This window comes from Schistocerca nitens, chromosome 4, assembly GCF_023898315.1.
Source record: "Schistocerca nitens isolate TAMUIC-IGC-003100 chromosome 4, iqSchNite1.1, whole genome shotgun sequence".
Classification (NCBI taxonomy): Eukaryota; Metazoa; Arthropoda; class Insecta; order Orthoptera; family Acrididae; genus Schistocerca; species Schistocerca nitens.
In genome coordinates this window covers 319706756-319721929 of record NC_064617.1, presented here as the reverse complement: position 1 = coordinate 319721929, position 15174 = coordinate 319706756, and the positions used below count along the sequence as shown (strand labels likewise).

General features: G+C 42.8%; 1 protein-coding gene across 1 annotated transcript in view; it reads left to right on the top strand.

Moving 5' to 3' along the window:
- LOC126252746 (sialin-like) overlaps positions 1 to 15174 on the top strand; it is a 140867-nt gene that overhangs the window by 77160 nt on the left and 48533 nt on the right. Inside the window, exon 6 of the mRNA XM_049953651.1 lies at positions 11042 to 11194. Coding sequence (XP_049809608.1) covers positions 11042 to 11194 — 153 coding nt within the window. The remainder of the gene's footprint in view (positions 1 to 11041; positions 11195 to 15174) is intronic.

The following is a 15174-nucleotide window of genomic DNA, read 5'->3' as shown; positions in this document are numbered from 1 at the left end:
ACACACACGACACAGATCTGTAAGTTCACGGTATTGGTGATCAGTTCTACATTTACATATATACTCCGCTAGCCACCAAGCGGTGTGTCACGGAGAGCACAATTCACGCCAAAGTCATATTCCCCCCCCCCCCCTTTGTTCCCCTCGCGAATCGCGCGAGGGAAAAACGACCGTCTACCGTCTGAACGCCTCAGTACGAGCTCTTATTTCCCTTATCTTTGAATGGTGAACATTGCGCGATTTGAAATTTGGTGGTAATAATATATGCTCTACGTCATCGGTGAAGATCGGATTTCGGAATTTAGTGAGCAGCCCCAGTTGAGAAAACCGTCCCGAAACACATGTGCTACAAAACGCCACTGTTTACTGGGCATGTACCCCGACATCCATAAGGGATATGATCACCATGCACACGTACGCAGGCCTCACAAGGGGTTGGCATACTCTCGATCAGGTGGTCGAGCAGCTGCTGTCGTATAGCCTCCCATTCTTGCACCAGTACCTGTAGTGCCTGTCGGAGCTCCTAAAATGTCCTAGGGGTTTGAAGACGTGCCGCGATACGTCGACCGAGTGCTCGATGGGGTTTAGGTCTGGAGAACAGACAGGCCACTCCATTCGCCTGATATCTCTGTTTCAAGGTACTCCTCCACGATGGCAGCTCCATCAGGAGGAAGGTGGGACCCACTGCACCCCTGAAAAGGCGGACATACTGGTGCAAAATTACGTCCCGATACATCTGACCTGTTACAGTTCCCCTGTCAAAGACATGCAGGGGTGTACGTGCACCAATCATAATCCCACCGCACACCATCGAATCACTACCTCCTTACAGGTCCCTTTCAAGGACATTAAGGAGTTGGTAGCTGGTTCCTGGTTCACGCAAGATGAAAACCCGGCGAGAATCACTGTTCAGACTATACCTGGACTCGTCCGTGAACAAAACCTGGGACCACTGTTCCAATGACCTTGTACTGTGTTGTTGACACCAGGCTTTACAGGCTCTCCTATGGTCAGGGGTCAGTGGAATGCACCTTGCAGGTCTCTGGGCGAATAAACTATGTTTGTTCAGTCGTCTGTAGACTGTGTGCCTGGAGACAACTGTTCCAGTGGCTGCGGTAAGGTCCCGAGCAAAGCTACCTGCAGTACTCTGTGGTCGTATGCGGGCACTGATGGTGAGATATCTGTCTTCTTGGGGTGTTGTACACTGTGACACGCACCATTAGCACGTCTGAAAACGTTTGCACACTTACTCGCTGCACCGTACTCTGACATGCACCAACATACCTCTGCGTATGTGGACTGCTGCCAGCGCCACCGACGGACGACCGCAGGTCAAATACACCTCATGGTCATACCCCGAGGTGATTTAAACCTGCAAGCCGCCCACTACAGCGTTGTTTCACCATGTGTTAGCTTTACCCTTAATTTATGTGCATGAGTGTATCTACTAAATTTGGGGAGGCGGCTTAGGATTCTTGATCTCCTGACTTTACACCAGTGTACTGGATCAGATTGCAAAACCTTCCCACGGTGTGTTAGGGCGTGAGGGCGTTACACTGTTGATGTGATCCGTCCGTCGGACGGGCACGTTAATCTTGGTGGCTTTCTCCGAACCATTCAAGAGAATTAAGCACTGTGGCGGCACTGGGTTTCACCTTCTAAATTCTCTCATCATCACACGACACAAACAAGACATCAAACTATCGACGCATCCACTGAAACCTGTAATTCTTTCACAAACTGCAAGGAAATGGGTCATTATGCACAGGGCAAGAAGAACCTTTCAGATTTAGTGGCTGGACCTACTCTTCGAGGTCTCTCAGCCAACACTGTCATACGACTCTGTCTTTCTATTCACGATACTCTCGCATGAGTGATTCGCAACTGGTCTTAATTTGCCTCTCATAGGGCACCACAGCAAGCGTGATGTCTTTTTCGAATTATCCTTAACTCATTGTTATGACCTGACTGAACTACAGTTTTTGGGTTTTTGATTCCTCTGGGAGTTGGCTGATAACCTCAACATATGAAACGTTAGTTCACTTTATTACAAGAATGATAAAAAGATTTACTTAACTTTATACAATCCATTGACACAGGAGTGTGTCGAATATATACACCTGTCTACGAACATTAAAGCTTCACTTGATGCACACAATTAAAAACTCTTCTTTTGAAGCACAAATGTAACATTTACGAAAGTAAACTTCCATTTTGAATAGCACTGCTCTCTTAAATAGATTATGTTGAATGCTCCTTTGGTTCATGAACAGAGTGAGCACATGCTCAGGTCTATATTCCGTGTTATAGCGCTGCAGCGCTGATAGAGAGGGTATGTTTTTGTTGTTGCAGACTGCAGCGAGACAGCACTGCTGTCTGTAGTATTGATGCACGTTGCTGATGTTGGAAGATAAGTATCCGATTCTCGAACTTCATGAACCATATATAGCAAAAATTATAAAAATATGATTTCCGTGTAGTCTCCTCGTCAGTACGGTCCTGGGATAAATTGGTTCCTGATGCTCCGACATCAAGTCAGTGGTGATCTCATTCACAGTACACCATTGATCGCCACATATGTATCTGCGAAGGTGACGTGATGTCCATTCATCAACACTTGTGGTCTTGCCATGTAGCAGTTGACACATGTGGAAACATGGTCTCGAGTGTAACTGAGATCCATCCTGCTGACATCGAAACCCTGCATTCTTGCGTAATCTCCCCATACATTGCCCCCACTTTCAAAGTGGATTAACTCCACGATGTGCAGCCAAGTTTATCACTTATATGTCTGTAACAGCTCGACCTTCTGGCACATACCAATCGGCATCGACCGACCGCCGTGTCATCCTCTGCAAATGACGTCATTCAGATGCAGTATGGAGGGGTGTGAGAGCAGCACATCGCTCTCCTTTTAGTTGTCGGCTTTCTTGGCATGGACCTGCTACTTCTCATTCAGGTAGCTCCTCAATTGGCATCATGAGGGTGAGAGCCCTTCCAGACCTCGTACCAAAGAAAAATATCTGGCAGACGGTGAATCGAACTCGAACCAGTCTGCTCAGATATCGTAGCTACGTCGGTGCTGTAGGCTGCATCTAACAGTAACTTCTGGGTGTAACAGAGGGCACATCTCCTAACGGAACATCCCTTACCATGAGTTTTGTACACCCTGTTTAAATGACAAATAAATTATTTTTTCACGATAAACACTTCATACCAGCAGTTAAGATACGTTGAATTGACAGGTACTGTTTTCACTAATAGATCCTCATCCACTGACATTCGTAAGGCTTGGCAGCATTACATCAGCATATAAGCAGCCAACTTTAACGCCTCATCCAAAAAGCTTCATTTGCATGTTCTTCATTATACACTTGGAAGGTGCCATATACAAGGTGACAGAGTGTCAGTTTGGTTTCGATGCCCCATACACAAATACCGTTTCTACTCGTTTCAGTGAGTTTGTACCCTTAATCTAAGCAGGTACCTCGAAACTACACTCCTTAGATCTTTAGAAGAAGTGCGTCAAAAAACGTAAATATTATTTTTAGTTCAGGATGAAATGTACATAACCTAAACGGCATGCTGACTGACGCAATCAGTTTTGAGGCCTTCGGCAAGTGCCACTTCATGTTAGTGCAGGGTTTGCCAGGCAGGTTTTTAAGAAGTTCCCTCTCGCTTCCTGTTGGCATATACAGGATTTTACAGTTTTTGTCTTAGACATATAGGGGCGATAGGTCACGACATGAGGAACAACTTTTGTCAGAGGCGAAAGGCTAGCTGAGGCTTCTCAGCGACGCTACCTATCCTTAATACTGGCCGATTTGACGAGATTTCACCACAGTAGCAGATTTACTAGCCATGTGTGCAGTATACTACTTACCCCGATAAACTGATAGTGATTTGCAACAGCAAAAAAATGTAAATAAATCACTGTAACCGTATAAAGATGTTTTAGAAGTGAATGAGGGACTTCGATTTAGCTCTGCCTAAGGCCACTCAAGCGAAACAGATAACTGGATTATTTTAATTTGTTGCAAAGGTCAAATTTTCGTTCTTGAACAGAGACCTATGGTACAAAGAGATATGAAAGATACGTCTCTGTGTGGAGCGTTGTTTCACTATTGCCTGTGGCTCTGTTTACGTTTGCATTATGTAGGTCTCTGCGTATTACCAACATACGTAGTTTAGGTGTTATAATGTAATAAAGAACTCGTCAAAGTACATCATTTTTAGTACAGTTTGTGGAGCAGAAGTGTCGAAAAGTGTGTCATTGGTGCGTAGGACACCGGTGGTTTATTAATGCAGCTTTGTTCTGGATCATCATCATCAGTGTTATGCCACAAGGCATGTTTTCACATGGTAGTTCTCCAGGCTGTCCGGTCGTCTGCCATCCTCTTCAGGTCTGCATAATTTCCTCTTCCCTTTAAGTCGTCTATCATCTTGTATCTCCTTCTTCCTCTCAGTCTTCTCCTTCCAAAGCATCTGCTAGCAAGCACTCCATTCTCAATGAATGTCCCAACCAGTTCTTTTTCCTTTCTCTTACGACCTTCTGCGTCTTGTACTGATGACCATACCCTTTGTTTTTGCTGTGTTTATTTGCATCCCATATTTCACACAAGCTTCATTCAGATCTTTCAGCATGTTATTCACTGTCCGCTCACTTCCTGCCACTAATACCATGTCATCAGCAAATCTTATACATTCTATTCTCTTTCCACCAATACATATTCCTCTTTTCCCATCTAAGCTTTTCACAATAATCTATTCAAGGTATACGTTAAACAACAGCGGGGACAGACAACAACCTTGTCTAACACCTCGTCCAATGCTGCTTCCTTCTGACGTTTCATTTCCAATCCTTATCCTTACTTCCTGGTGTAAATATAGAGTCTGTAACAGTCGTCTCTCTTTCCAATCTACTCGTTTCCTCTTCAGCTTGTTCCACTGAACCCGTCAAAAGCCTTTTCTAAATCTATAAAAACAGCAAAATGTCTCTACCTTTTTCCATATATCTTTCCCATATAGTTCTTAACAGGCCAATAGCATCTCTTGTTCCTTTTCCTCTTCTAAATCCGAACTGATCCTCTGCAATCCCTCTATCCAGCTTGCCATATATCCTTCTATCCAACACTCTCTGCTACACTTTAGCTGCATGAGAAATTAGACTGATAGTCCGGTGCTCTTCACATTTTTTCAATGTTTCTCTTTTTCTCTGTTGGTATCATAACTGTTGCAAGGAAGTGCTCAGGCCATTCCCCTTTGTCATATATCTCGTTACAAAGGTAGACTTTTTCTTTTTTTGACTTGTTTCCCAGACTCTTCAACAGTTCTGCTGGCAAATCATCAATTCCACATGCCTTCCTATTCTTCATCTCCTTCAGGATAAAGGAAAGGTATTATAGACAGGAAATGTACACTTATATTTATGTAGTGTCGAATATGATGCTTTATCGCCTTCAGGCATAAGATCGTGATGCCGAGATGAGGCTTTACAGAAGAACAACCGGTAATGAAACTTCTTTCTCTGTACAATCAATAACATAGATCGGAATATCAATATCTATTTACAGACAATTAAGGTATCGAAATAGCATTGTGGCGCTTGATTTGAAAGTTAATGTTTTTAGGCGTCAAGTGTAGGTTGCACAGTAACTGCACTCTTCGAGTTGATATGTTATTTTAGTTAGACATGAATTATATAGAATCATTTGTGTATGATAATCACAGTGACATAACTATTCTATGTGCGCTTATGGCCTAGGAGGAACTATTAAATGCCTGCTTAGCGTGTTAGTTTATCCACATGAGATTTGTACTGTTGTATAAAAATAATGAAGATAATTTACACACGGAAATAGGATTCTGGCAACTAATCTGACAGTCCACAGTCATGCATTTAGTGCCACACATTAAGTGCATTCTTCCAGTAGCTGACAGTAATTCAGGCTGCCTATTTATTTATGTGCTTGTCTGCTTAGCTTGTCTGCCAAGGTGTATTTTGTGCAGTTACTGGCTTGGTCTGGCTCGTTGTGGTGCATCACTTCAGCTAGGCCTAAATGTTGTGACACTTGACAGAAACATAGCATTTTTGTGTTGCGTTTTTTTAGACCTTTTAGTCGTGAAAATCACACTGTGGTACTTCACAAGCATTATGCATTTTGTAGAACAATTTAGATATGGAAATATTAAATTTGAGTGTTTATTTTTCCTTGCATTTTTCGTTATTGTTCAGAGAGCGATCTATGGGCGTTCACAATTGCTACAATCTGAGACACTATTTGACACAAACAATGAGAGAGAGAGAGATAGTACTTCTGCATGCCTACAAAGTCTTTGACATGAAAACACTATAATTTACAGCAGTATTCTCAATACACACAGACGGGAAAAAGTCGCAATACCAAAATAATTAATGTAGAGTAATGAAATTTTGGGAATACATGTGTCAAGGTAACATATTCATGTGATTAACGTTGCGAGATTAGAGTTGGGGAGGAGACCAAACTGTGAGGTCATCGGTCTCTTTCGATTAGGGGAGGATGGGGAAGGTAGTCGGCTGTGCCCTTTCAAAGGAACCATCCCGGCATTTGCCTGAAGCTATTTAGGGAAATCACGGAAAACCTAAATCAGGATGGCCGGACGCGGGATTGAATGCGAGCCTAGTGTGCTCGAGATTAGAGGTTAATGAAAGCACAGATAAGCCACTACAAATGTGAAATGTTGGCACATTAATAAAAGCAGGCAAACATGCGTGCATTATGTTGTACAGGTGGCGGATGTCAGTTTCAGGGAGTTCCATCCATGGTCGGTCAATACGTGGAGGTTAGTGCTGGTTGTGGATGAGGCTGGAGTTGTCGTCCGATGATTCCCCGTATGTGCTCGACTGGAGACAGGTCTGATGATCGAGCAGGCCAAGGCAACATGTCGACACTCTGTAGAGCATGTTGGGCTACAACAGCAGGATGTGAGCGTACGTTGTCCTGTGGGAAAACACCCTTAGTATGCTGTTCATGAATGGCCGTCTGGGGCCCGGTCATCTCGAGACCTTGCGCACTCGTGACTACCACTGCCAGCAATCATGTACAATGGCTACATTCCTGACAAGTCTTTCTGCAGTACAGCAGAGTGAGTCTCCAACTTATCGTAGCCCTATTACACGACCTCGTTCAAACTCAGTGAGGTGTTGATAATAGCGTTTCTGTCGTCTGAAACGTGTTCTTGACTAACATCAGGGTTCAATCTCAAAGGTAAGTAACGCTCACGACCGTTACAACAGGTCGAATCACCAGAGTTACGTACAGATTTTCAGTCAGGTTGCGTGGGATAACCACGACAGTGCTCCTGCTGTCATACGAAATCGTAACCGAGACCATAACTGCAGGTGTACGTCCAGTGTGTCTAACACACAGACAGGTCGGTTGCAGGCCCTCAACTGGTCTCCTGACCAACAAATGGTCACCACCGATACCGAAGCATAGCGGCTGTCATCAGAAAACACAATAGAGCCGCACCCTGACCTCCAAAGACCTCTCACTTGACACTACTCAAGTCGCAATTGGAAGTGATCTGAGGTCACTAGAATCAACGTTACAGGGCTCTGGCTTGAAGCTAACAGTTCTTTGTGTCACTGTGATGCCAACTGCCGCTGAAATTGTAGCTGCAGATGCAGTACGACGCGCCAGAGCCATATGCCGAACACGACGGTCTTCCTTTTTTGTATCATTTTACTGTTCAAAAGAAGAGTTAATGTTTTCAAGATGGTACTATCATACTCGTTGTTACTGAACTAGTGTGTGTAGTGTCTCTGTTGGTATGCCTGTGAAGATCACAATCGGCGTAGACGATCCCCATAGCGCACGCCCGCATCCCGTGGTCGTGCGGTAGCGTTCTCGCTTCCCACGCCCGGGTTCCCGGGTTCGATTCCCGGCGGGGTCAGGGATTTTCTCTGCCTCGTGATGGCTGGGTGTTGTGTGCTGTCCTTAGGTTAGTTAGGTTTAAGTAGTTCTAAGTTCTAGGGGACTCATGACCACAGCAGTTGAGTCCCATAGTGCTCAGAGCCATTTGAACCATTTGAACCCATAGCGCACGTAATTTCGTACACGTAGACAAGTTACTCTGGTGGTGGACAAGGAGCTGCCGACTCCGACATTTGCTGTAAAATTCTTGAAATGTGAGAAAAGAAAACTTCTATAGGATCTTCCCGAACTGGAACGCTGCCAACCGCATTTGGTCATTTGATGATTGCGAGTGAAATGAAACTTTCTCTATGCTCTGACCGTGTGATAGAAGGAGGTTCTACCGCAAACATCGACCACCAAATGTTCGAAGTCCTATAAAAGCGTGCAGTGCATAATATTTCCTCACAGAATCCTCTGATAAAAATTAAATACGCGCAATTACCTTTAAAATGCAACTGACTGTATTCTGGCCGGTACTAAACTACACATTAGCATTACATACTGCTTGTGAATCTCAAAAACACAAATTATGTAATATGGCGGCTAACAATGACTGTTTCATTGTATATACACTTCCTATACGTACTCTCGTTATCGTAACAAAGTCGTCACATTCCGATTTTCTTACTTTTCTACGCTCGCTATGGAGCAACCGCGCAGGTGAAACGCACCAACTCGCGATATACATTCACTTTATACCGAAAACAATAGGAAGGTCATTGAACCGATCACTTCCTTCGGCTAGCACGGGCCAAGCGATATTACACCCCCCTGATGCCTCCAATGTGGCTGCATGGGGCCCGGTCATATTGAGACCGTACATACTCGTGACCACATCTGCCAGAAATCATGCATAGTGGCTACATTCTTGCCAAGTCTTTCTGCAGGATCTCAGAAGCAGCATCAAACTTATCGTATCACTATTACATGACCTCGCTCAAACTCGTAGAGGCGCTGATAATTGTTTGTCGCCTTAAAGGTATTCATTACTAACATCAACTCGCTACTTCCAATCTCAAAGGTAACTAATGCTCATGACCGTTACTGCATGTATTTAAGGTAAGCCTGATTTGCGTACTCATAGTGGGGCTACTAGCGCCAGTCTTTCACGACTGAAATTTGGATAGTCATGATTTTTCAGATGTAGAAACACGCATAGCAACATTCGTTTTACAACTCCTTCTTGGTGTTGCGATTTTTTTCCGTCAGTGTATTATGTTTATGTAGGTGATGACAAAAATTTTGAGTGTTCTGATTCTTTTGAACGTGATCCCAATTTACACAATTTACATGAAACTGACATATTTTTTATAAATAATACAAGATGTGTGGATACAGGTGTGTGTGAGTGTCTGTGTGTGTTTGTGTGTGTGTTTGTGTGTGTGTGTGTGTGTGTATGTTTGATAAAAAAAATGGCTCTCAGCACTATGGGACACAACTGCTGAGGTCATTAGTCCCCTAGAACTTAGAACTAGTTAAACCTAACTAACCTAAGGACATCACAAACATCCATGCCCGAGGCAGGATTCGAACCTGCGACCGTAGCGGTCTTGCGGTTCCATACTGCAGTGCCTTTAACCGCACGGCCACTTCGGCCAGCATGTTTGATAAATATTTGAAATCTAATTTAATTTTATCCATATTTTGCAGCTTAAAACGTGACTGTATTCAAAACATTGGAGGTATGAATTAAACATGCTGCATTTAGGTCCATGCTACACAGAGTACACTCCCTTGATTTAGAAGAAAACACCGCCAAGAATAAGATAGGTACAACAAAGAGCACTGCCATAAGCAATGGCTACACAGCCAAAACAACTGACAAGTTAAGCAGACAAATACACAAAAGCAAGACAACGAATGGACGCACTGAGAAAGAAGAGAAAATATTCGCCAGTATCCCATACCTGGGCCCCATATCACAAAAAATCGCCAACCTTTTGAGAAAAACAGATGTAACAGTTGCATTCTCAACCAATAATAAGTTAGGAAACTAACTCATCCATAACGTAAAATCAAATACACAAACATACAACAACAGCGGAGTGTACAAAGTATTATGCCCCAGTTGTCCTGCCTACTATGTAGGGAAAACAGGCAGAAACTTCAAGACCCGTTTTCAAGAACGTGTAAATGCTTTCAGGTTCAAGAATTTCGAAAAATCGGTCATTGCATAACATATGTTGGAAACATGTCATCAACAGTCTAGAAAACAATTTGGTAATACTACATAACGAAGCCAATGGTAAGACCCTAAGTCGGTTAGAACAACTGGAGATATATCTCCACAAAATCAAAAATCCAGAATCCATATTAAATGAACAAACAGATTTCGCAAGCCATAGTTATTTCAGTAATTTTAAAGACCTATTCTAAAGTTATTTCCTGCATATGTCAATTGCTTAATAGTTATATCTTTAGCATTTGACAATATCATGTACAAAAACATCTGTGAAGCGTTTATAAACGTGTGTACGAATGTGCCTCTTGGATGAAGTGAAATGTACTAAAACGACGGAGAAAAGAATGTTTGCCGGTGCTAAAACGTTAAATATGCTTTCCTTAGATTATGTGGTAAGTTTACGCTGTTCGTTTTCCACTATTTTGCACATATTTTACGCGTTCGAATTATGAAATTAATAACATAACATTAAACTTTTTCGTGACAGGAATATGCATTTCACCTCACTCAAGAGAAGAAATAAAACATGTATTAAGGCAAATTACACCTGACGATGGACCCACAGGGTCCGAAATGCATCGTGTAGTTAATAAAACACGAAAAAGTAACTGAAGGCGTTGTTTAATTCATATCCTCAATATTTGAAATCGTTTGGATGATTTTGAACATTGCAAAGATGGCAGATATGGGGTACATTGTGATTGGTTGTTTAGTTTTAATGTCTTGCAAAATAATGGTGAGAGATCTAAATATGTGTTTGTGTGTCAGAGAGAGGGATACATTTTACTACCACTGGCATTCAGGCAACCAGACGTGCAAAGTCGCCATAGCCGCACTACTTACAAAGTAAACATATTCGTTAGTTTAACTGAAAAATGTTTCTTCGTTGCTGTTACAGACAAATCTGCCGGTGCCGTGGAAGACTATTTTGCTGACTCCAGCCATCTGGGCGCTCATCGCAGTCATGGTCACTTCCGACATGAGTTTCTACTTGCTGATAACGTCGATACCGCTGTACCTCGCCCAAGTCTTGCATTATGACATCCGAAGCGTTAGTATCACATACTATTTTTGACAAAGCTCACAAAGTAAGATATAGTAATAAATATTCATTGTTGCTAGGGCGTTTCACCCTCTCAAAAAAAGTTTGCCTAGAGATTTATAAACAAAGCTCACGGTATTAGATTCCAGCAAGAAATGCTAGAAGTCTTAATTAATTGATTAGTTGAGATGTGAACTAATAGCTCTAGCATAAAGTGGGATCAGTATTTGCGGTAAAAAAGAAAGAACTCGGTTTCTGCCAAGAGGCACACCACCAGCGAACAAGTTTTGCTACGCAGAATTATTCCAATTTACTCTTTTTAAAGTCAGAATACGAGAAGTGGGTGCGTAGCGTATAAGAAATAAGAAATATAGTTGAGGGGGATAACACAGAATTATAATATAATGTTTATTATTTCAAATTGCTTTTATTAATCTCAGTATATATCCATGAACCATGGACCTTGCCGTTGGCGGGCAGGCTTGCGTGCCTCAGCGATACAGATAGCCGTACCGTAGGTGCAACCACAACGGAGGGGTATCTGTTGAGAGGCCAGACAAACGTGTGGTTCCCGAAGAGGGGCAGCAGTCTTTTCAGTACCTGCAAGGGCAACAGTCTGGATGATTGACTGATCTGGCCTTGTAACAATAACCAAAACGGCCTTGCTGTGCTGGTAGTGCGAACGGCTGAAAGCAAGGGGAAACTACGGCCGTAATTTTTCCCGAGGGCATGCAGCTTTACTGTATGGTTAAATGATGATGGCGTCCTCTTGAGTAAAATATTTCGGAAGTAAAATAGTCCCCCATTCGGATCTCCGGACGCGGACTACTCAAGAGGATGTTGTTATCAGGAGAAAGAAAACTGGCATTCTACGGATCGGAGCGTGGAATGTCAGATCCCTTAATCGGGCAGGTAGGTTAGAAAATTTAAAAAGGGAAATGGATAGGTTAAAGTTAGATATAGTGGGAATTAGTGAAGTTCGGTGACACGAGGAACAAGACTTTTGGTCTGGTGAATACAGGGTTATAAATACAAAATCAAATAGGGGTAATGCAGGAGTAGGTTTAATAATGAATAGGAAAATAGGAATGCAGGTAAGCTACTACAAACAGCATAGTGAACGCATAATTGTGGACAAGATAGATACGAAGCCCACGACTACTACAGTAGTACAAGTTTATATGCCAACTAGCTCTGCAGATGAAGAAGAAATTGAAGAAATGTATGATGAAATAAAAGAAATTATTCAGATTGTGAAGGGAGACGGAAAATTAATAGTCATGGGTGGCTGGAATTCGGCAGTATGAAAAGGGATAGAAGGAAACGTAGCAGGTGAATATGGATTGGGGGTAAGAAATGAAAGAGGAAGCCGCCTGGTAGAGTTTTGCACAGAGCACAACTTAATCATAGCTAACACTTGATTCAAGAATCATGAAAGAAGGTTGTATATATGGAAGAAGCCTGGAGATACTGACAGGTTTCAGATAGATTATATAATGGTAAGACAGAGATTTAGGAACCAGGTTTTAAATTGTAAGACATTTCCAGGAGCAGATGTGGATTCTGACCACAATCTATTGGTTATGACCTGTAGATTTAAATTGAAGAAACTGCAAAAAGGTGGGAATTTAAGGAGATGGGACCTGGATAAACTGAAAGAACCGGAGGTTGTACAGAGTTTCAGGGAGAGCATAAGGGAACAATTGACAGGAATGGGGGAAAGAAATACAGCAGAAGAAGAATGGGTAGCTTTGAGGGATGAAGTAGTGAAGGCAGCAGAGGATCAAGTAGGTAAAAAGACGAGCGCTAGTAGAAATCCTTGGGTGACAGAAGAAATACGGAATTTAATTGATGAAAGGAGAAAATATAAAAATGCAGTAAATGAAGCAGGCAAAAAGGAATACAAACGTCTCAAAAATGAGATAGACAGGAAGTGCAAAATGGCTAAGCAGGCATGGATAGAGGACAAATGTAAGGATGTAGAGGCTTATCTCACTAGGGGTAAGATAGATACTGCCTACAGGAAAATTAAAGAGACCTTTGGAGAAAAGAGAACCACTTGTATGAATATCAAGAGCTCAGATGGAAACCCAGTTCTAAGCAAAGAAGGGAAAGCAGAAAGGTGGAAGGAGTATATAGATTGTCTATACAAGGGCGATGTACTTGAGGACAATATTATGGAAATGGAAGAGGATGTAGATGAAGATGAAATGGGAGATATAATACTCATCGATTCGTGGGACTGGAAACGCTATGTTGAGGAAAATACCATTGAGCTTTCTATAATCAGCTATTATCCTCCGCTTCTGTCAACACTGGCGTCTACTTTCTTTGGCAACATTAGGAGGGGGAAGTTTCAGGAACTGTTAGTATGGGATATTATCCCATCTACTAGCATTCCCTGTATTTCGACCTGTAAGGCTTCTTGCTGGCCGGCCGCGGTGGCCGAGCGGTTCTAGGCGCTTCAGTCCGGAACCGTGCGATCGCTACGGTCGCAGGTTCGAATCCTGCCTCGGGCATGGATGTGTGTGATGTCCTTAGGTTAGTTAGGTTTAAGTAGTTCTAAGTTCTAGGGGACTGATGACCTCAGATGTTAAGTCCCATAATACTCAGAGCCATTTGAGCTTCTTGCTGAGTTTGCAATATTCGATAATACCATTGATTTATAATCATGTTTTCTGCCTCCGGTTACAGGGGTATATGTTGCTTCACTAATGTGGTCTGCGTTAAAACTTTACTAGGTAAGTGAAATACATCACTATATTCAGTGCATATACTCTCGAGAGTCTGTCTTTCCTCACTAGTCAAATGATTGCTTGGCATATTTTCCTGGGGGTAACTGCTTATCGACTTTGCCACGACCTCCGGTTTGGTTGCTGTTTCTCGAACTTTGAAGTTACTACGAAGTGGGATTGTCTCTGTGAGTATTTCGAGGGTCTCTAAGTGATTATCTTCACCTCTAGTGCCGCGCATACTAGTGATGAAGGTTCCTTCCAGCACAGTGTCTAATGCTTCCAGGATAGACACGTCCGGGTGGACTTCTTGCCTGGAGATCAGAATTTCTGTACCTCTCACTAGGGTTATGTGAACTTTTACGAAACGTTCCTTCTGGGGACCAATTACAATTTCTCCTTTATGCTTGCGTGCTGGCGAGCGCAATTGGTTGGATTCTATCGCCTTCATTCTTTCTGGTTTGTTACCATTGCCCGGACATGTGTTCTCTAGTTACCGGTCTCTCACTGATTCGCTGTGGACGACTAGTAATGACGTATAAGGCGACGGTTCATATAACGGCGCCATAAGCATCTTCTTACCTAACCCTTGGCTCGTGTTACCCGTGGCGACTAGCGGCGCTGTTATAGTGCCCCAGGCTGTTTGCTTTCCCTGCCTTATGATGCATCTATCTGTTTGCGCCATGTCCATTATGCTTCTGTGTTTGACTACAAATGCGTAACTCGTTCGCCTGGTAACAGCGGCAGTGCTTGTAGTTCTGGCCAGTTTTGATATCTTTACCGCTTCTACTTGAGGACAGTATTATGGAAATGGAAGAGGATGTAGATGAAGATGAAATGGGAGATATGATTCTGCGTCAAGAGTTTGACAGAGCACTGAAAGAACTGAGTCGAAACACGGCTCCGGAAGTAGACAACATTCCCTTAGAACTACTGACAGCCCTGGGAGAGCCAGTCCTGACAAAACTCTACCATCTGGTGAGAAAGATGTATGAGACAGGTGACATACCCTCAGACTTCAAAATGAATGTAATAATTCCAATCCCAAAGGAAGCAGGTGCTGACAGATGTGAAAATTACCGAACTATCAGTTTAATAAGTCGCTGCTGCAAAATACTAACGCGAATTCTTTACAGACGAATGGGAAAACTATTAGAAGCCGACCTCGGGGAAGATCAGTTTGGATTCCGTAAAAATATTGGAAAACGTGAGGCAATACTGACCCTACGACTTATCTTAGAAGCTAGACTAAGGAAA